Raw genomic sequence first — 21237 nt, 5'->3', positions numbered from 1 at the left:
TGAGATTAGTTTTTCTCCCGACGCTTCAAGTTAACGTTGACAAAAATGAAATCTCCCAACACTTTTGCCTACTCGGATAATATTTTGTAGGAAAAAACCAAAATTCTTGTAGTGTAAAGTAATGAAATTCATAATGACATTCATCCAAACATGCTAACTATATATTATAACAATTATAATATAATGATGAATGATAATGTCATTAATGCATGCAAACATATATTATAACATTTATATTATATGATGCACGAGTATGCTATAAAATTAAATCATGCCACTAGATTATAACATTTATAATATTCATGATGCATGGATAAATGCATAACCTATGGTGAGATTTTCTATATGGCATACATTATGACATATATTAGATAAAATTAAATCAAACACCAAATGCATAATTTAAAGAAAAATATATGGACCAAGATTGGACTCCTAAACAATTAATTAAATTAACATAACATTTATATTACTTTAATTAATTAAAAAAACTAACTATTACAAAAAAAATAGCTTCAAAACACCAGACCAAAGCTCGAACTAAGTTGTAAATCGCTCAAACCAAGCGAACTGGACACGAACTGGCTGAACCACGAACCAGACTGCTCGCGAACCACACCATTTTTCCGTCTCGGAGCGTTGCAATGATGTGATCTAGCATTGCAAAGCTACGGAAAAAAATTCCTTTTGTCTCTTTTAGAGATGTCTACAGGGCGAGATGGGGCCGGGGATGCCATTCCCCATCCCCATCCCCACTCCCCATTTCATTCCCCATCTCCGTGAAATTTTTCACGGAGATCGGGATTGGGATTCCCCACGGGGAATTTTTCTCCGTTACTTTTTTTTTTTTTTGTAAAAAGTCAATTAATTTAAATCACTAATATAAGCAAATTGTAATTAAATAATTAACTTTATCACTAAGGTGGTTATTATGGTTAGTTTTATATGACAATTTTAATTTAAAGATAAATTACTCAAATTTTGGCATAAAAAAACTAATTAATTTTTTAGTAGAAAGAAATAAATATAAATCAAGTTATTCACATATATAATCTTAGTAGAAAGAAATAAATATAAATCAAGTTATTCGCATATATAATCTAACATTAAATATTCAATTTAAACATATTCATTATCTTTCATAATACATAATCAAAATTTAAATTTAAATGTAATATTTATATAATAATAATAATAACATAGCATTAGATAATTATACTAAATAAATATGTAGAAGCTAATCGGGGCGGGAACAGAGGCGGGGGCGAGAACGGGGAATGCATTCCCCGTCCCTGTCCTTACCTAATCGAGAAATCCCTCTTCCATTCCCTACTTAATCGAGAAATCTCGCCCCCTCCTCCCTCTGGTGGAGAAATTGGACATCTCTAGTCTCTTTGCACCATTGCAACACTAGGGCACAGTGTTGCAATGCTGCTATATAGTCGCCTATTGTACAACGGCGATCTCCATCATTTCTGCTTTGATTTGGACCTCAATTTCTCTAGAACGTTGTCAAAAAAACTCACGAACAACACGAATATTAACAAATACAGACTCGATCACAAATTAATGTCCAAAACAACGAGCCCTTACAAACCAAATTGGAAAATCAAGTCGTAAATTCTAAAGACCAATCCCAAAAACATCCATAATTACAAAACCCATAATCATTCATCAACAAGAACATCATATAATAATGCAAATCCCACCATAAACTGAATTTTAATTATGGAAAATTAAAATTGGGAACCAAAAACTTGGTTCTGATACCAATTGAAGGACTTTGAGGTCCAATGCGGAAGTGGGGATCGTGTCCCGATTTCAAATCTCACAGAGAATTAAAATTACAGACCCCTAGTTTATACATTCTAAAGGGAAAAAAATAATTTTATAGCATGTTTTTAAAACAGTAAAGAAAATGAATTAGGTTTGGATTACACTAACCCTTGAAGTCTAGAGATCTTTACAAAATTCCTCTCTATCCGGTCACGAACTCTTCAATGGTAATTTATCACAGAAAACAACAACTCCACCAAAATGGCCACCACCGTAACGAAATGTTGGTATTCTCCTTTGGTTAAGAATCCACAAGAGTTTTGTGGACTCTGTGTTAATATTTGGGAAGAGAGAGAGAGTATTTTGTCTATAGAGAAAATTCATGGAAGAAGCCAAAGCCTTCTGTGATTTTTGGGGAAGAAGAAGATCACTCCCTAAAACCAACCCACTCACACGTTTTTTATAAGAGAGATTTGTGGAAGGAGTTACATACCTCCCTCCCTATTTTAATAAAAATATATGAATTATATATATATATGTATGTATGTATGTATGTATGTATGTATGTATGTATGTATAATTAATATATACATAACTAATCTTATGTTATATCAAAATATAACATATATAACCTATAGATTATTATAATATCACATATAAAATAGTATATGGTTTATTATCTCTCAATAATAAATTATTTAATATAAACTAAATTTATATAAAAAAAGTTAATTATATGAATCAAATTCATATAATTAATATTTAAATCATATTCAAATAATTATTTCCTCTCAAATAAACTTTATATTATAATGTATCAAATACATTATATTAATTATATCATATATATAATTAAATTTAAATAAATTATATCATATATAATTAATTCTCTCAATTAGTTTCAACAATTCAAGTTAACCCAAAATTAATTTGATTCTCAATTATCCCAGTTGAACTACCAAGGGGACCTTATGAACCCATAGATTGAAGCTCCAATGATACTTGATCAATTAATTAAACCCCTTTAATTAAATTGATCAACTTCCATTAACTGTCAGTCACTCCACTAAAGACCGACAACTACACTTTTAGTACTATATATATTTTTCTGTGTCCATTGGATATAACTAGTCATTAGTGTAATAACCATTTACAAATTACCCGTAAGTACAGTTAGGCCAAAATTACCGTTTTGTCCTTATAGTTACATATAACTCCTTAAGTACCACTAACCCTCTAATGAACAATAAGTCATAGTCCAACTATGACCAAACTTCTCTCAGGCCAAGAGAGGTTGTGGCGCCACATTATTTAAGCCTTGGAATCAGTTCTTAAGAGAGTAATTTATCTACTTACCCCAACATTAGGGAAGAAGTGAATTCTATCTTGTGTAGCTATGTTCCCAGCTTCCCAATCAGACGAATCCCTAAAATGGTATGCATATTGAGTCAATGATCTAGTCACTCCGACCCATGCAAATCAAAGGACCACCTTCATAGAAAGGAGTTCACAACTCACTCAAGATTCAGGTCATGTCATCTATAGTCATCCTAGTGAAATGTAAGTCTCTATTATTAACGGTGTTATATAATGAGACTATTCATTTTGTGGTCCGGTCTTATACAAATCTTTTTATATAAAACACTCCTACTCACATTTCTCTACATGAATAATTAGGATCAGATCATTTATAGAACTTTATAACAATTGTAAAATCTACAAAGTATGTCGTATTTGTAGTATCACTAGGATAAGGTACCCAACCTTATCCATCTACTACAGACCATCTAGGTTATCACTTAAACATGATCCACCTGTATGTCTCTACATATATGTTTAAGCTACAGAAAATAACCTTGGATGTTCGTTTATTGGTTTTGTGGGTTAATGCTACTAAATGTCAAATAAAATACCTCAGATTTTATTAAATAAATAAATTATTTGTACTTAACAATTACAAACTACAGGACCCAAGAGATTTGAAGTACCCTAACACACCACCTATTCAAAAGAGTTCAACCATGGATCACCCCATGACTACTTTTGAGGCTTCACTATACTTTATCATTATTCGGCACACGAGGATTCTACCTGGCTAAGTTAGAGGCATGATTATGATACCACTTGTTAGACACAATGATCATCCAGAGATCTCCTTGGTATGATATTGTCCACTTTGGACATAAACCCTCGTAACTTTGCTTTTGGTTTGATCCCAAAATGTCTCGTACCAATAAACATAGTTGTCCTTTTATCTAGTTAATATGGGACTTTGGTCGCATTCCCAACATATTCGATACAAAACTAAAAGTGAAAATTCTTATTGGACAGATTCGATTTTATGGTATTAGATTCATTAATTAAAAAGGTATAGAGTATGTTTATAACACTTTGATAAAAAAAAAATAGAAAGTTTAAGATATCTTAAACAATTTTAAAGTTCAAAAGTTTAATAGATATATTCAAAATTGAAATTTCAAAAGGCTTATTAAACACTTCTTAGAACTCAACGCATGAATCTATTGGTTGCAAACCTCAAAGTTCAAACACTAATTTTATAATTTAACCTTTTGTTAACATATTTATATTTAAGTTAAATTTGAATATACATAACTTAATGAACAAAACACACTTGACTACCTTAAGTTTATGGTTGGATGCTTGATTAGGGAACTAATTACAAGTTATATTTTGATTAGTGTCTAATCTAATCATCATTTAGCCAATAATATCAATCAAATTCAAGCATGAGTGATCAACAAATAAGATATCTAATACATCAAAGGGAACTTAGCTCAATAGTGATTTACATGCACTTATATGTTAAAGGTTCCATCTTCTCAATCTCTATAAATATATATTTTGATTTTTGGACCTTTTTTAAAAAGTATCGAAAATAAAAATACATTGAAAATAGAAGGGTAATTGACAAAAATGACATTTTCCAAGTTTTTATTTTGATTTTTGGACCATTTTTAAAAAGTATGTTTTTTTGACCCCACAATTTTGAAGATGAATGAAAATTACCCTAATACCCTTCACATTTCAAAACTCACTCAAACCCTCCAAACCCTCACTTTTCTTTTCCATTTTCACTATTCTCCATTTCAAAAGTCCTCAATCTCACTCCATTTCATTCTTCCAATTCTACATTTCCTTGTCGTTCTCCTTTTCATTAAAGATCATTGGGATTTTTCAACTAAGGTATGGATTTTCATTTTTTTTCACTCAATGTGCTAGTTTATGTTAGGTGTTCTTGTGTGAATATTTGAAATCTATGTTAGATCTATGTTGAATGTTTTTTTTTCCCTAAAAATATCATGTTCGGCATTTTCTGAATAAGTTTGAGCCTAAAATGCGTCTCCAGAAATCGGTCTTACCCAGCTGGGCTTCATACCATTGTGACCGGGTATGTGACTAGACGGGCAAGTTTGAGGTTGCTTGGGGATAGATTTGGGGAAGAGAGATTATGCCCAGTGGTAGACCAGTCGGGCCGTATGTGTATTTTGATCAGGTATGGGCGGGAAAGAGAGGAAAGGACGAGGGGTATAACACTATACGATCGTTTAGCTACGACACGCACTAACCGATGTGATGAAGTGCTACGCAATAGCGCTGAGTGATCGTTTAGATGTAGAGCTAAGCGATCGTGGTGTGGGAACTAAATGATATGTTGGATTTTCTAAACGATGGCACTACACGATCGTTTATCTACGACGCGCACTAAGCGATGTGATGAAGTGCTACGCGATAGAACTGAGTGATCGTTTAGATGTAGAGTTAAGCGATCGTGGCGTAGGAACTAAACGATACGTTGGATTTTCTAAATGATGGCACTACACAATCATTTAGCTACGATGCGCACTAAGCAATGCGATGAAGTGCTACGCGATAGAACTGGGCGATCGTTTAGATTAGAGCTAAGCGATCGTGGCGTAGGAACTAAACGATACGTTGGATTTTCTAAATGATGGCACTGCACGATCATTTAGGTACGACGCGAGCCGAGCGATGAGATTGTTTAGATGTAGAGCTAAGCGATCGTGACATGGGAACTAAACGATACGTTGAATTTTCTAAACGATAGCACTACACAATCATTTAGCTACGATGTGCGCTAAGCGATGCGATTGTTTAGATGTAGAGCTAAGCGATCGTGGCATGGGAACTAAAAGATACGTTGGATTTTCAAAAAGATAGCACTACACGATCGTTTAGCTACGACGCACGTTAAGCGATGCAATCGTTTAGATGTAGAGCTAAGCAATCGTGGCGTGGGAATTAAACGATACGTTGGATTTTTTAAACGATGGAGCTAAGTGACCGATTTTCTCAAGGTGCAATCTAATTCAGCCTCAAAGGGTTTTTGGAGCGGTTTATGCCCCTTATTAAATGCCCACTTTCAATTTCAACCACCAACCTACCAAATTAATTCATATTCCACCTAAAATTAATTTGTCCAGAAACCATTAACCAAAAACTTTTCTCACCAAAAATTAAAAAATTCTCCACCAATTTTTTCTTCACAATCCCACAAAAAGTTCTCTTCATCAAATTCTCCACTAAGAAGTTCTCTTCATTAAAATGTCCAAAACTTGTATCTCACGAAGCTGTAATTTTGTACACTCTGTCATAAGAAGGTATGTATTTCATTTTTATATATATTCTCAATAGTACACTAATTATTAGAAAAATTGACAATGCCCTACATTTAATATTTATTTATAAATTTTTGGAGGTTGATTTTTGGAGTTTGAGTTATGGTTGCTTTGTTAATTGTATGTATTTTTTTTTAATCATTTAATTGTATTGGCAAAATTTTCTTGCTCCAATCCTCATTATAAAATCTATTCCAATCGTCTATGATGGCTAAATTTTCAAAATCCATTTGCTTTTTCCTCTCTCTACCCATCATAGCAAACTGAATAAAATAAACAATGCAATTTTCACTGCATCAAAATCATTTTCAAACTCAAGACTTGGAAAAATAGAGTCCAACTCGTATGCCTTTATGCCCTCATTATCATTCAGATACTTGGCTCTAAGTTTAACAAAAGAATTTTCTCCCCTCACATTTCTAGTTTGATGTTTTAGTCCTGTGATAAGGTTAAACTCTACTTGGCTGAAGGATACTTTATTCCCCATAAGATTAATGCTAATAACATCTCTCCTAGGTTCCTTTACCTCCCGAAGAAAAATATAATGAATTAGTGGTCCATTGAATATGATGTTTGTGTCAAGGAAATGACCAAAACATGTTTGTCTAAACATGGCTAATTGTGCCGGAGATAGTTTTTCTTAATTTTAGGGATAGTCTTTCCTATGTGGGAACAACATGAAAGGGCCGCAGGACAATGGTCATTAAGATGTACCTTCATATCTAGTTCCATTATAACCTACATTTTTCATGAAATAGATAAATTAGAAGACAATATATCATGATCATCAATGCATACTTAAAAAAAATTATATATAAATATAAATAAATAAATAAATGGCATGTTCCATACCCGACCAGGTACAGGGCCGGGTGAAAAAACAGAATACCCCTACCCGATCCAATACCCGGTCGAGCTGGGTCGGGCCAAATTCCAGAAGCATCCCCTACATGGCTCGCCCCCCTCTACCCGATTCCCCTCCTCCTACACGGCTATTGTTTAGAAAATCCAACGTATCGTTTAGTTCTTACGCCACGATCGCTTAGCTCTACATCTAAACGATCGCTCAGTTTTATCGCGTAGCACTTCATCGCATTCTTAGCGCACGTCATAGCTAAACGATCGTGTAGTGCCATCGTTTAGAAAATCCAACGTATCGTTTAGTTCCTACGCCATGATCGCTTAGCTCTACATCTAAACGATCACTTAGCACTATCGCATAGCACTTCATCGCTTAGCGCACGTCGTAGCTAAACGGTCGTGTAGTTCTATTGTTTAGAAAATACAATGCCTACGCCACAATCGCTTAGTTCTACATCTAAACGATCACTCAGTTCTATCGCGCAGCACTTCATTGCATCGCTTAGCGCCCGTTGTAGCTATACGATCGTGTAGTGCCATCGTTTAGCAAATCCAACGTATCGTTTAGTTCCTCCTACGCTAAAGCAATGTATCACGCCCCCTCTCTACCTGCTGCCCTCCCCCTACCTGGTTCAATACTCGACCGGGCACCACCTACTCCTACGCTAAAGCTCTCGCAGGTACACGATCATTTAGTTCCTATGACAAAGCTAAACAATCGTCTAACTTTTCTTCACATCGTGTAACGTCCAAAACTAAACGATTGCTTAACTATTTCTTCACATGGGAAGCTTCAGTGAATATTCGTCTAACTTTTTTTCACATTGCTATATGATCGTCTAACAATTTTTTCATGTTTTTTTCTATAAAATATCATTATGGAAATAATTTGGTGAAAAGAACTTTTTGTGGGGTTGTAAACAAATTAAATTTGGTGGAGGAATTTTTAGTATTGGAATGTGAAAAGTTTTTTGTCAAATATTTTTGGATAAAATATTTTTTTGTGAATAAATTTAGAGTTTATTTGAGGTGGAGAATTTTTTAGGAATTAATTTGGTAGGTTGGTGGTTGAAATGGAAGGTGAGAATTTACTAAGGGGCATAAGAGTAATTGTACAACCAATATTTTCCATGCTTACATCACTTTCATCATCAAAGGGGTAAAAAAAAAAACTTGTGTTTCAAAATTAGGTAAAAAATACAAAATCATACTCCAAATAGGTCATTTTTATCAATTTTCCAAAATAGAACACATGGTCCGATCGAAACCAAGAAATTTGTACGGATGACCCAAAAATTGGGCCCAAAATTTCAAATGACCCATTTTTAAAAAAATAATGTCAATTGACCCTCTACTGACATCATTACCATACCAAATTATGTAAATTGCCCTTACACCGGCCTCACGAGGTAAATCTCGCTCTCATTTAATTAAATGCTCTCGCTCTCGCTCTTGCTTGAAATTCCTTGGTTTGATGTGATTGCTCGTTAGTGTACTGTTGATTTGACAAAATGTCAGGATGGAAGCCTCAAATCAAATCAATAATACCTAAACACAATACAATGGTGATTTCTTTAAACTTAAACTCCATTTCAAAGGTAATTACTTCTCTGGTTTTCGACGGCATTTTGTTGAACAGAGATTTTTCGAACCGGGATTTCCAAGACGAGGCTTTCTCAGAAAGGAACAACTTTTTCAGAAAGGTGAATTATTTGAGTCTATTTAATTATTTTTTATGTGTTATTTCTGGAAAGGTAGCATTACAAAATTTTGTATTGGGAGAGAGTAAGAAAGAGGAAGAGTAAGAGAAAGAGCGAGATTATGAGAGAGAGAGCGAGATTACGAGAGAGAGCGAGATTTTGAGAGAGAACAAGATTTTAAGAGCGAGAGCGAGAGCAAGATTTTGAGAGAGAGCGAGAGTACACTTCAATTGCTTGTACAACTTAATGACAAATGTTCTCTTGCTTTGTATGATGACAAAAAAGTGTCTATTTATTCGATTTGGAGGTGATTAAGATGAAAATGAAAGTTCGTATATTGGGGGACAGTTGAAAATCGTTGTGCCCCCTACAGTGAATTATGAAGAACTTAAATCTCGCATTTACAGGGCTACAAAAGTCAGTTCTTCAGAGTTTAATCTTATCCTAAAAGTTAAATATAATCTTGAATTTGAAGCCCCTCCACAATGCATAATGGATGATGATGATGTTCATTCTTCTTTTGCGAGAAGAGCTTAATAGACTTCAGATAACTATAACGTTGAAATCTAAACAGGACGAAGAGGTTGGAATGGGGTTTGGAAATGTGAGTTCTGATGATACGGTTGTGGACAAATGATACGAGGAATTATACCAATTTCGTCAAGAAGATGATGATATTCTATTGTCTACCAACACTGATATTCCATTGTTTACCAACATTGTACCATCAACATTCGATTATAGGGATTGTGGTTCTTCAGTGGATGTAGATGTGAATGAGCAACCAGCAGGATTGAATGAAATGGATCATGATCATGGAGATGTGCATTGTTCTACAGCAGCTTCAGTGGTTCCACCATCTGTGTCTTCAAGTCATAGAACAGAGTTGATTATGCCTAGAACCTCTTCATCTGGGACAGAGGACGTTGAAGTTAGTCAACTATTTTTTAGCAAAAAGAACTTGAAAATGAGATTATCTATTTTGTCCATCAACATAAATTTTGAATTTAAGATCAGGAAATCAACCAAATCTCTGTTCACTGTCAAATGCATTGGGGAGACATGTTTGTGGAGCCTTCATGTAGTCAAAATGGAGGGGTCTGATATATTCAAGATTACAAAGTACTGCAGTTCGCACATATGTTCCATAGGAATTTTGAATCACGACCATAGACAAGAAACTATTACGGTTGTTGGTCAACTCATCAAAGATAAGTTCACGGGTATAGGACGTATTTATAAACCTTGTCATATCGTTGAGGATATGAGGAGAGATTATGGCGTGAACATAAGTTATGATAAAGCGTGGCATGCAAGGGAAGCCGCGTATGATCTCACTAAAGGTACTCCAGAATACTCATACTCCATACTACATGTTTATGGAGAAGCGCTAAAAATAGAGAATCTGGGTACAGTCTTTGATATCGAACTTGAAGATGAGGTGCATTTCAAGTATATGTTTATGGCATTAGGGCCTTATATTAGAGGTTTTGCAAGCTATCAGCCTTGTATTATTGTTGATGGATCGCATTTGAAAGAAAAATACAAAGGCACCATGTTGGTTGCGGTTTCTATGGACGAGAACAATCAATTATACCCACTAACATATGCAATAGTGGACAATGAAACTGATCGATCATGGAAATGGTTTATGTCAAACTTGAAATGTAGTATCGAAGAACCCGATAATCTGGTGTTTGTGTCTGATCGAATGGTATCTATCAACAATACTATTCGTGCATTTTTTCCCAAAACATTTCATGGATTGTGCACATGGCATATAAAACAGGATCTGGTTACAAACTTTAAGGATAGCACAGTTGTCAGGATATTTAGAGATGCAGCAAGGGCATTTCGCATGACAGAGTTCCAGACAAAATGAGACGAACTCCCAGTTTTAGAGACGGTGCTGTCACGAAATATTTGGAAGACATCAGTCTTCAAAGGTGGGCACGGGTTTATCAAATAGAACGAAGATATGATAACATGACATCCAACAGTGTAGAGTGTTTCAATTCCTTAACTAAAGAGTATCGACTAATGCCCATAGTATGCTTTATTGAACATGTTAGAGGAATGCTCCAATCGTGGTTCTACGAACGGAGGAATTACTGGGCATCTCGTACGATATTGCACTCTGACTACTGTGAAACCCGATTGGCAAGTGAAGCCGATAAGGGCAGACGATATCAGGTGGAGCCTATTGATTGTTATCAAGTACACGTGCGAGATAATCGATTGGACGATATTGTCAATCTTCACACGAAGGAATGCACTTGTAAGGAATTCGACTCACTTGGTATCCCGTGTTCCCATGCAATTGTTGTTGCCAAGGAAAGAAATATACCCATCCACAGACTTTGCAATCGATTTTATATAGTGGACTCTCTAATGACTGCGTATGCGGAGCCTATAAATCCACTTGGCCACATATCTGAATGAAAAAGACCTTCTGGATACGTAGAAAAGATTATCCTTCCTCCGAAGTTTGTGCCAAAGCTGGGCGACGGATTGTGAGAAGAATACCATCTAGAGGAGAATTTCGCAGACAAATGAAATGTGGTCGGTGTGGAAAATATGGACATAACGACCAAAATTGTATTGGACCGCTTACAACCGTACGACGTGCCAAAAATTCCAGAGACCGAGACACAAACGCCCCTCATCCAATTTAGTTATAAATACCATTGATCATTTTTTCATACGTCATACTTGTAACATACTTCATACTTTTGTATACTTGTAACATGCGTCATACTTTTTCATACTTGTAACATACTTCATACTTTTTCATACTTCATACTTGTAACACTTCATACTTCATACTTTCATCTTGTAAACAAAAAACAATAACAAGCTGGAGTATTTATATAATAGCAATATTCATACTCTCTCAATCTTCATACTCTCTCCATCTTCATACTCTCTCAGTCTTCATACTTGTAACAAAAATGAATAACTTCATACTCTCTCAATCTTCATACTTGTAACAAAAAACAATAACTTCATACTCTCTCAATCTTCATACTTGCAACAAAAATGGATAATCTCGTTCAATCTTCATGCATAATCTCGCTCTCTCTCAACATCTCGCTTTGTCAATCTTTGAACTTTGAACCTTGAACCATATAATGTTCTAAGCTCAATTATGCATGTTCTGATAAAATTATGATATTGAACTTTGAACTTTGAACTTACATAAAAAATACATGTTCAATTATACAATGAAAAGAGCAGTAGCTCCATTATACATAAAAAAAATGCATGTTCTGATAAAATTCTGATATTTAACTTTGAACTTTGAACTTTCATAAAAAATATATGTTCAATTATACAATGAATATTTTTACATACATAAAAAATAAATGAATGTTTTTACATACATAAAAAATACAATAAAAAATACATGTTCTATACATATAAAAATTATGGAGTGTTTGCTCATAGTTGACACGCTAATTGCATCCTATATTCATTTATCTTCTCCTGAGTGATTAGGATGGATCAGCACCAGTCACCAGGTGTTCCAATAGTTTGATTGCGAAGATGCCACAATCAAGCGACCCGTGTTGTTTGTCGATGTCCATAGGTCACGAGATTTTCCAAGGGGCTGTGGACAGGTCCGGCTTCGATCGATCCACATCACATTAGTGAAGTAGGGACCATCAATGGCTCCAGCCAATTCACCAGCTTTGTCATTGGTGTGTATGACAGAAGTGAATCGAACACGAATGTGGCCTCTGTTAATGTCCATTGCAAGGACCATCCAGTGGTCACTGATATTCATCGCCGTATAAACAAAATCCACATCTGCCCATTTGACATCGAATTTACCAGTGACGTAGTCCTTATACGTGTCTTTATCTTCCTATAATAGGGCAGCCTCCAGAAGTGACTTATTCTTTATTCATTTAAATACCCCGCCATGAGCATTAAGGTGACTCTGTTAAATAAAATGAGAAGTTAAGTAAAGAAGTAAAGATCAGGAAACTTAATGAAATGAGAAGTTAAGAAACAAAATATCAAAAATTACCGTTACACCAATTGGCAAAATGGTGAACTTGTGCATGCATATGTCGGGTCGGGTATAAAATTTATCTTTCATAAAATAAAATAAAGTATTTATGGTCTGCATGAAAAATTAATATGTTAATAAAAGTACAAGATAGCCAACATGTAAAGACGTAAAGACTAGGATACTTACATCGCACTCGACCAACGAATTCGGGGTAATCAATTCCTTAAAGAATTGCTTCGCGAGTGGTTTAAAGGAGTTCTCTCAAACCTCGTTGTCTGTATTGTCGTTCGAGATCCATCCCATCATTTCTATCAGGATATTGTGTGGAACATCGTGTGCTACGTTATATGTGACGATCGATCTGGATATTGACGTAGCTACACCTGGGAAAGGATGTTCAACCACACTTTTCTTCTTTATTTGGGCTGGGGGTGTATATTTACCAACCAGTTTTCTCTTATGACTAATTCTTCGAGATTTCTACATAAACAGATAACAAAAGGTTACTCATCAAGAAATATAAAAATATAAACAAAGATTACTGATCAATAAATTACTCACCAGTGGAACTTCTTCTGTGGTCGTAACAATCCCAGAAGCATCGGCCTCTGGGATGCCAGACATGTCAGCCTCTGTATGTGGCATGGTGAGTAAGGTAGACATGTCGGACTTTGTTTGTGAGACGTCGGCCTGTATAGGTTTGACGTCAATTGGTGATGTCATGGCAGTGGTGGTATCGGGCTGTACAGGGGGGTAGGAGTAGGTGAAGTGGTGGTATCGGGCTGTAAAGGGGGGATGAGGATGGGAGTGTCAGAGGCAGTCGTAGTCGTATCGGGATCCCGAGATGAGATGAGTGACCTGGTCATCTCCTCATTCACCGTGGAACCCTTCAATTAGTAAAGTAAAATGGTGAGTTCACAAACACGTAAAAACTAAACATATAAAGACATAAAATGATGCAAACCTTGCACATAGACTGCAACAATGACAGGATGGCCGACAATTGCCCTTTCATGTCAGTCATGTTTTCCTCCATACTGGATACACAACTATCTAAACCCGATATACAGCCATCCAACCTCGATAGTGAGTTGTCAATGGACCGTAGGTACGAATAAATAGACTCGTCGGGATTGGCTCCCTCCCTGCGGCATGCAGCACACTTAGGACACTCCTCATCCACTGGTCGCTTTGTACCAAAGTCTGCAAGATAGATATCAACTTGGTTCAACTCGTCCTCCTCGAGTACGTCCCCCATCATATCATGGAACATATCATCACTAGGTGTGTATGTCCCTCCTTCCACCCTTCCATATTCAACATCCTCGTGCTCAGAATGCTCGGGTTTTTCCCCTCCCTCCACCCTGACAACCTCATCATTGTCATCTCCACGATGATCATCATCGTCACTTTCACTTTCAGGACTACCCCCCTCACTCGTCGACCTATTGCCACTTTCAGAACTATGATCATCCGCACCTAGCTCAAATATAGGTTGTCGTTCCACTGGGGTATCCCGAAACTCCCTTTCAGCATCTGACATGACAGTGCCCTTTTTAACCTTTATCTGCATTAACAACCCAGTAAACTGGTTAGTGTCAATTTAACAACCAGATAAACATATTATGCATAGAGTAAACGTACATTGTTAGACTCGAATATCTCTCTCTCGAGTACTTGAAGGACACTGAGTGGGAGCATGACCATCATAATATGCGGGGCAAAGCCACCTTACTCTTTCGCTCCATAATGTTCCTAACTATCGATGAAGTTAGGATCTTGTACATCCATACCTAAATAAAAATTAAAATATATTAAGAACAATAGTAATATTAGATCAAACAACACGATTATTATGCTAATCAAATTTACCTGGAACGCTTGTGGAAATCCACATAAAGAGTACTTCACAATGTAGTTTTTATTTGCTTTGACCCTCGTCTTGTACAAACTGCTCTTATCATTCAACGCGGTCTTTAGAGCATCCAATGTCCTCTCCCAAATAATGGTATCCCAATCAAGACTATTGTAGTACTCCAAGTTTTGAACGTCCTTGAAATGTTTGAGGTCGATTGCATTTTTCTGTTTGTTTTTCCCCATCACTGTGACCTCAGTATAGTAAACTAGGTTGATCTTCACAGCATCATCATCATTTTCAAACTCTAAGTCCTTGTATTTCTCTTCAAGTTGACGGAGGTGTAAACTGTCCTTCGTCACTCAATTACCAAAATACTTGATAGCAAGTTCATATGAGGACTGTTGGTTCAGATCAACTCGTGTTGGGGATTGCCACAAACCAATCATCACCAAAAAGTCATCCTTCGAAAAAGTGACAATCTTCCCACAAACAGAGAATGACATTGAGTCTTCACTTCTCTAAGCAACATGTGATGGACAATTGGGCTGTTAAACACCATGTCAACATCTACAAATGGCCCAAAAACTGTTCTCTTGAACATGTCCAACTGCGTTGGCGTGAGCTTCTCTTTAACAATCTTGTTTGCATTAGCAATGTGGGCCAAGCTGGTTACTTGACCGGAAAATCGGTCGGCTTTGGCTATTCTGAAATGTGTAGCCATCTTAAATCACTCCTGCATGAAATAAAAAATCAATCAGTAAACTCCTTCAGAAAAAAAAAATGTAAAACAACATTCTGTTTAAATCTCGCTGGATTCGCTCTCGCTGGCATCACTCTCGCTGGTGTCGCTCTCTCTAGTATCGCTCTCTCAAGTATCGCTCTCTCCAGTATCGCTTTCTCCGATGTCGCTCTCTTCGATATCGCTCTCTCTGGTATTGCTCTCTCTGGTGTCGCTCTCACTTATCTCCCTCACATTCTCTCTTTTTACTCGTCTTCAACCACATAACACATCGAAAACCAGAAAAACAAACAAAAAAACCATAGGTTCATTTATCTCGCTCACATTCACTCTCTCCGGTGTCGCTCTATCGATTTCACTCTTACTTATCTCGCTCACAAACTCTTTTTACTCGTCTTCAATCACAGAACACATCGCCAAAAAAACAAACAAAAAAAACCATATGAGTGTATTTCTAAACCCAGAACGACCCACAAAGCCCCATTACCAATCAGTGTAAGACATTTTCAGGCACATATAGAAAGATTTACCGATCAGATTCGATTTACCGGCGACAGTAGAATCGTTTGCAAGCCGAAAATAGTTTTTTCGTTTATGAGCGATACGAATTCGTTAGCCTTGGAAAATTTGAATGAAGAATAGTTTAGAAGGTGGGTTCTCAGTAAAAATGTAAGAAAACGAAGAAGTAAGGGCATTTTACGTAATTTGGTATGGCGAAATATCAGTAGAGGATCAATTGACATTATTTTTAAAAAATGAGTCATTTGACATTTTGGACCTAATTTTTTTGATCATGCGTACAAATTTCCCACCGAAACCCAACCCCGAAACACTGTCCAAATTCGGAATCGGGTCATGCTTTCTAGGGTTTAAGCCATTCACTGAATTTCTGAATCTCTCTGTATATTGTCAATCACAAGACGATGACCTCCATGGCTGCACTGTCAAGAAGGCTTTGCCGCTCTCTCCTGTCGAATTCAAAAGCTTCTCATCACCATAACATCCTCCCCGTAACCTCTTGCACTAATAACCTTTCCTTCCGCTCGGTATCAGACATCACTGAGTCCAGTATTGAATCGGACTTGGACTCGGACTCACATTCAGTAACTAATCCACCTTCTCTCTCACCTTCCTCGTCTCAATCATCTACCCAGTCGAGAACGATCTACAATCGACCTCTGGAAAATGGCCTCGATGCTGGTGTTTATAAGGTAGGTTGGAAGTACGAGGGTTTTGGGACTTTTTGTTCTCGATGTTTGGTTACTTACATTTTCATCTTAATGACATTTCTTGTTTGCGTGAAGGCTATATTGGTGGGTCAGGTGGGGCAAAGTCCATTGCAGAAGCGGCTGAAGAGTGGGATAACAGTGACGCTATTATCAGTTGGGACGGGCGGTATTCGTAATAATCGGAGACCCTTGGCTAACGAGGAACCCAGAGAGTATGCAAATCGGTGCGCAGTTCAATGGCATCGGGTTTCGGTTTATCCTCAGAGACTGGGCAATATTGTCATGAAGCATGTTGTGCCTGGGTAAGCATTTCGGTCTTGATCATTTACCTGAGGTGCACGGAGATAATACCATAGAAATTTGTTTGTAGTCTGCCATCAATTGCCGTGAGTTTCTTAATTGCGAGCTTATGTTACATTATAAAGTGGTGCGAAGCTCCATTTAGTTAAAATTCGATTCCAAACTGTCCCTGTTATTGACTTTGTAGTTATCTTGTTTTCTGGTTCATGTTATCCTGTTTTTTTTTTTTTTTTTTTTTTTTTTTTTTTTTTTTTTTTTTTTTGTTTGAGGGACGAATCGGAGCGACAAAGGGGTTCATGTTATCCTGTTGCTCACAAAAGATATTTCACTAGTCTTAGTTTCCTCATTTCTTTGTTGCAGCTTCATATCTACTGTGTAAATTTATCTTTTTCAGTTCAATTTTGTATTTGGAGGGGAATTTGGAGACCAAAATCTTCACTGATCCAACCACTGGTCTCGTTCGAAGTATTAGAGAAGTTGCAATTCGTCGCAATGGTACACTTTTTTCACTCACCCTGTTTTATGAACATATAGGTCCTCATGTATTCTTGCTACTTAAACTACATACCATCAGTGTCATGTTTAATAAAAAATATTCGGTAAATTTTGTTTTCAACTGTGATGAAGGTACAGCCTCATTACGATGTAAATGTCCTTTCTTGGACGTGATATGTATTTTAACTAAAACAAACAGATTTAATTTTCTTGTGTTTTGACTGGTGGTCAAATACTAATATTGGGTTCCTGATTTTTCCATTTCCCTTTTCTTGTTTCGTGGCTTTTCATGGCCTGTTCCTCTGTAAACCCGAGGGATTATAATGAATTTGATTGCTTTTGTGCGACTTGGCATTCATGCATGTTGAAATTAAATGCCCCTAAGATCACATATGATCTCCATTGATAAAGTTTGGTTATCATGTAGGCCGCCTTGTATTTTTGGGGAAGGGAGAAGTTAATGGTCAGCAGTCCACTCCATCAGAATTCAAAGGTGTTGGCTATTACTAAGAGATGATGTTTGCAGTTTTGTCATCTGAAGGTCTGAATCACCCACTTATCTCTATAAATGCTGTGATTTCACTTCAAATTAGTTGTAACAAGGCATTCTGTGATAGTTCCCTTTTCCCCCACCCTTTGTTAAGTGACAAATATCTTTGATATTTATATGATTCAAATGAATTTGATTGAGAGAGAGAATTGGAATCCCAAGTTCATTTTGCTTTCTCATCGCAACTTATTGCGACTTACTGGTTCTTTTGTGATGCTTTTTCTATGCTTGCCTGTATAGTTGCAGTGGTCATGGGCATAGTTCCGGTTAGACAGAGTGAATGCTGGCTTTCTGTGAAACAATATCAGTATTTTTCAAACCTAGAGGCAGATGTATAAGTAATGGAGCCACATAATGTATGAGTATGAATACGTGATAACTGATAACATAAAATAAAATATGCCTTAATTGGGAATGATAGGTTTTCGTATATTGATGCCATGTATTTTCAATAATCGATAATGAATTCAAGTGGAATTTTCTAGTAAAACAGAGTTTTAAGCCAAGGTTGCCTTTCGTTGTAATGGTGCAGAAAGGGACAAAAAAGTGATAAATCTACATATAGCAATGGGATAGCGACCAGGATGATTGCTCGAGCGAAGTTGCGTGTCATAACTCTTTTAGATTAGATTATAAAAAGTAACTTTGCCTTTGATGAGAATTTTTTATTCTGAAAATTAAATTTATAAATAATACTTCTTGAGTTTTTTTTTTTTTTTTTTTGGATATATACCTTCTACTAACGTTTTCAAAAAAATCCCGTGAAATTTTAAAAACTAAAAAGAAAGTTTTTGTTTTTAGAATTCCACTTAAACCGAAGTTAAGACCAAAAAAAAATAAAAAATTATAATTTAAAACAGGAGAACAAAATCATTATTAATGGATACAAACTTGAAGTTGAAACCACACAGTGATTAGCTTTGTGTTCGGTGTACATTGTTTGGCCCACATTACTCTGTTACGAATCTGACGATTGGTAGGCAAATAATAAAACATGTTCATATACCACAAGAAAATCTGCATTCTATCTTCTGTGGTTATCATTTTCTACATTACTTATCCACAAAATCTCCTTCCCCAAAAGACTTGAATTTCCCATTGAAAATCAACAAATCAAGAAAACAACACTGCAAATCAGGACATGTTGCGAAGCCCCAAATTTCTTCATTCCCCAAACTATCCACACCCTTCTTCAACCTCTCAAACTCAAAAGCAAAACATCCCCATTTCCCCAAAATTTCCACTCATCAAACAATGTTCCACAATCTCTCGCCGGAATCTCACCATGGGAACCAATTCCCTCTTACTTCTTCTCTTTGGTTCTCAGCTTCAAGACCCATTTTTCATGTCCTCAAAAGCAGAGGTTGAAGAAGAAGAATTACGGAGTACCAAAGATGACGGACCTTTGTGCACAGGGAAGAGCCCCACCAAGCGAGCATTTCTTGATATCTCCATTGATGGAGAGCCTGCCGGTCGCATTATCATTGGCCTTTATGGCAATGATTCCCCTGCAGGAGTTGCAAGATTTAGTAATCTTGTAAGTGGAGCTGCTGGGATTTCTTACAGAAGAAAAGATTTTGTAAAGATCACTTCAAATTATGTCCAACACAGTGGAGTTAGATCTTATGGTGTGGATTTTGAGCTTGCAAAGAGGAATGGGAATGAATTAGTATCTGAAACTCTTAAGGATGAATGGGAGAGACTGAACGAGCAATGTTCTGGGACTAAGAACTTGGCTGGAACTGTGGGAATCATTGTGAGAGATCCTTTAAAACCACCTCCTAAGTTGAAGTTGGTAGCTAGGAAAGGGAAGCTGGAGGTTGACCAGGAACAGGTCGGTACTGACCCGAACGGAACGGAGTTCACGATATCCATTAAAGATTCGCCGGAGCTGGATGATTCAGCTCTGGTGATTGGAACAGTTTTGGAAGGAATGGAAGTTGTGGAGAGGATTGCACAAGTGAAGACTGTGAAAGATAATACTACTTCTCCTTACTTCAGGTAAAGTTTATGTTTTTTTCTAAGATAAAATTATGGGTTAATGACAGCATGTTATTTAGGAACAAACGTCAAATTAGATTATACCAATTTGAATCATAAACTTTCACTTTCGTCCAAACTCTAAAATTTAATAAATGTTGCAATTTTTACTCTCGACTTAATTTTCGTTAATTCGGCTACTAATTTAAATAGAAAATATTGTAAACATCTTAAACTCACTACTTTCAATGGAACTGCACAAATTTAACTATGAGTAATACTTGATTCTTCATGCATTTTCTTTAAGTATATAGTAAAAAGAACTAAAAAAAAATTAGTGGACTGCACAAACTATTGAACAATTTTACGAAAACTCATATAATTTCAACAAAATATTTATACTTATGTTTTATAATTCTTTTGAGTGCTGAACTTTTTTCAATGATATTTAAAACGAAAACTTATTAGAAGATTAGAGTCCTTTTAGAGTTTAGCGCTAAGATTCCAACACTCAATCTTTCTAAACTTGACAAGTTTGGAATCAAGATTGATCTAATTTTCCTATTAATAATTGATTTAGTTAGAGTATGTCAATGAATTAGGAATTGACAATGAGGTTTGGATTGATGAGCAGGGTTGCAAAGCTAATAGGCGATAAAAGAGCTGTTGTTGCAGAAAGAGGATTCAACCGTCCTTATTCAAAAGTGATCGTCACAAACTGTGGGTTGCTAGAACAATGACACTTCTTCTTTTTTCAATCTTTACATCAATTGAATTATGCTTATTTTAACTAAGATGAGATGATTATGCTCCCAGTTTTGTCGAATTGTTTAAATGTAACTATATCCTTATAAATGAATGAGGTATTCTATATCAATATTTTAATATAAAAATTCTTCTGAATTTAATTTATCGGATAATAACCTTGTATGGTATTTCTTGTTATAGTTCATAGATTCAATTCCCTGCCGCATCCCTCGACCCCTTGTTTGTGATGTATATTACAATTTCTAACACATACTTAACATGTGATTTCATTCTACGCATATGGTTAATGAAGAATTGTTATATTC

The 21237-nt window shown here is 36.1% G+C and overlaps 5 protein-coding genes across 5 annotated transcripts; 3 read left to right on the top strand and 2 right to left on the bottom strand.

Moving 5' to 3' along the window:
• The first annotated feature begins 10873 nt into the window (after positions 1-10873).
• Positions 10874-11437, top strand: LOC120084035 (uncharacterized). The gene has a single exon (XM_039039937.1). It carries the CDS (start codon positions 10874-10876, stop codon positions 11435-11437), a length of 564 nt encoding a protein of 187 aa, XP_038895865.1.
• A 999-nt stretch (positions 11438-12436) lies between these two features.
• LOC120083845 (uncharacterized) lies at positions 12437-15877 on the bottom strand. The gene is made up of 7 exons (XM_090316628.1): positions 14886-15877; positions 14658-14806; positions 13978-14580; positions 13575-13900; positions 13200-13493; positions 13029-13124; positions 12437-12938 (listed from the first exon to the last, which is right to left on the bottom strand). The coding sequence occupies exons 2-4, from the start codon at positions 14721-14723 to the stop codon at positions 13733-13735; spliced, it is 837 nt and encodes a 278-aa protein (XP_090172754.1). The 5' UTR covers positions 14724-14806; positions 14886-15877; the 3' UTR covers positions 12437-12938; positions 13029-13124; positions 13200-13493; positions 13575-13732.
• On the bottom strand, positions 14785-15592 carry LOC150034561 (uncharacterized). Its single transcript, XM_090316781.1, has 3 exons — positions 15321-15592; positions 14920-15216; positions 14785-14806 (listed from the first exon to the last, which is right to left on the bottom strand). Exons 1-3 carry the CDS (start codon positions 15590-15592, stop codon positions 14785-14787), a joined length of 591 nt encoding a protein of 196 aa, XP_090172907.1.
• Positions 15878-16436: 559 nt separating the features above from the next.
• On the top strand, positions 16437-18345 carry LOC120083794 (single-stranded DNA-binding protein, mitochondrial-like). Its single transcript, XM_039039670.2, has 4 exons — positions 16437-16821; positions 16915-17141; positions 17534-17634; positions 18062-18345. The coding sequence occupies exons 1-4, from the start codon at positions 16534-16536 to the stop codon at positions 18142-18144; spliced, it is 699 nt and encodes a 232-aa protein (XP_038895598.1). The 5' UTR covers positions 16437-16533; the 3' UTR covers positions 18145-18345.
• A 143-nt stretch (positions 18346-18488) lies between these two features.
• LOC120083793 (Cyclophilin-like peptidyl-prolyl cis-trans isomerase family protein) lies at positions 18489-21057 on the top strand. The gene is made up of 2 exons (XM_039039669.2): positions 18489-20185; positions 20799-21057. Exons 1-2 carry the CDS (start codon positions 19326-19328, stop codon positions 20902-20904), a joined length of 966 nt encoding a protein of 321 aa, XP_038895597.1. The 5' UTR covers positions 18489-19325; the 3' UTR covers positions 20905-21057.
• The last annotated feature ends 180 nt before the right edge of the window (positions 21058-21237 follow it).

The sequence above is a fragment of the Benincasa hispida genome, chromosome 8 (assembly GCF_027475165.1).
Source record: "Benincasa hispida cultivar pf3 chromosome 8, pf3_genome.v1.1, whole genome shotgun sequence".
NCBI lineage: Eukaryota > Viridiplantae > Streptophyta > Magnoliopsida > Cucurbitales > Cucurbitaceae > Benincasa > Benincasa hispida.
This window is presented reverse-complemented; position numbering and strand designations above follow the sequence as displayed.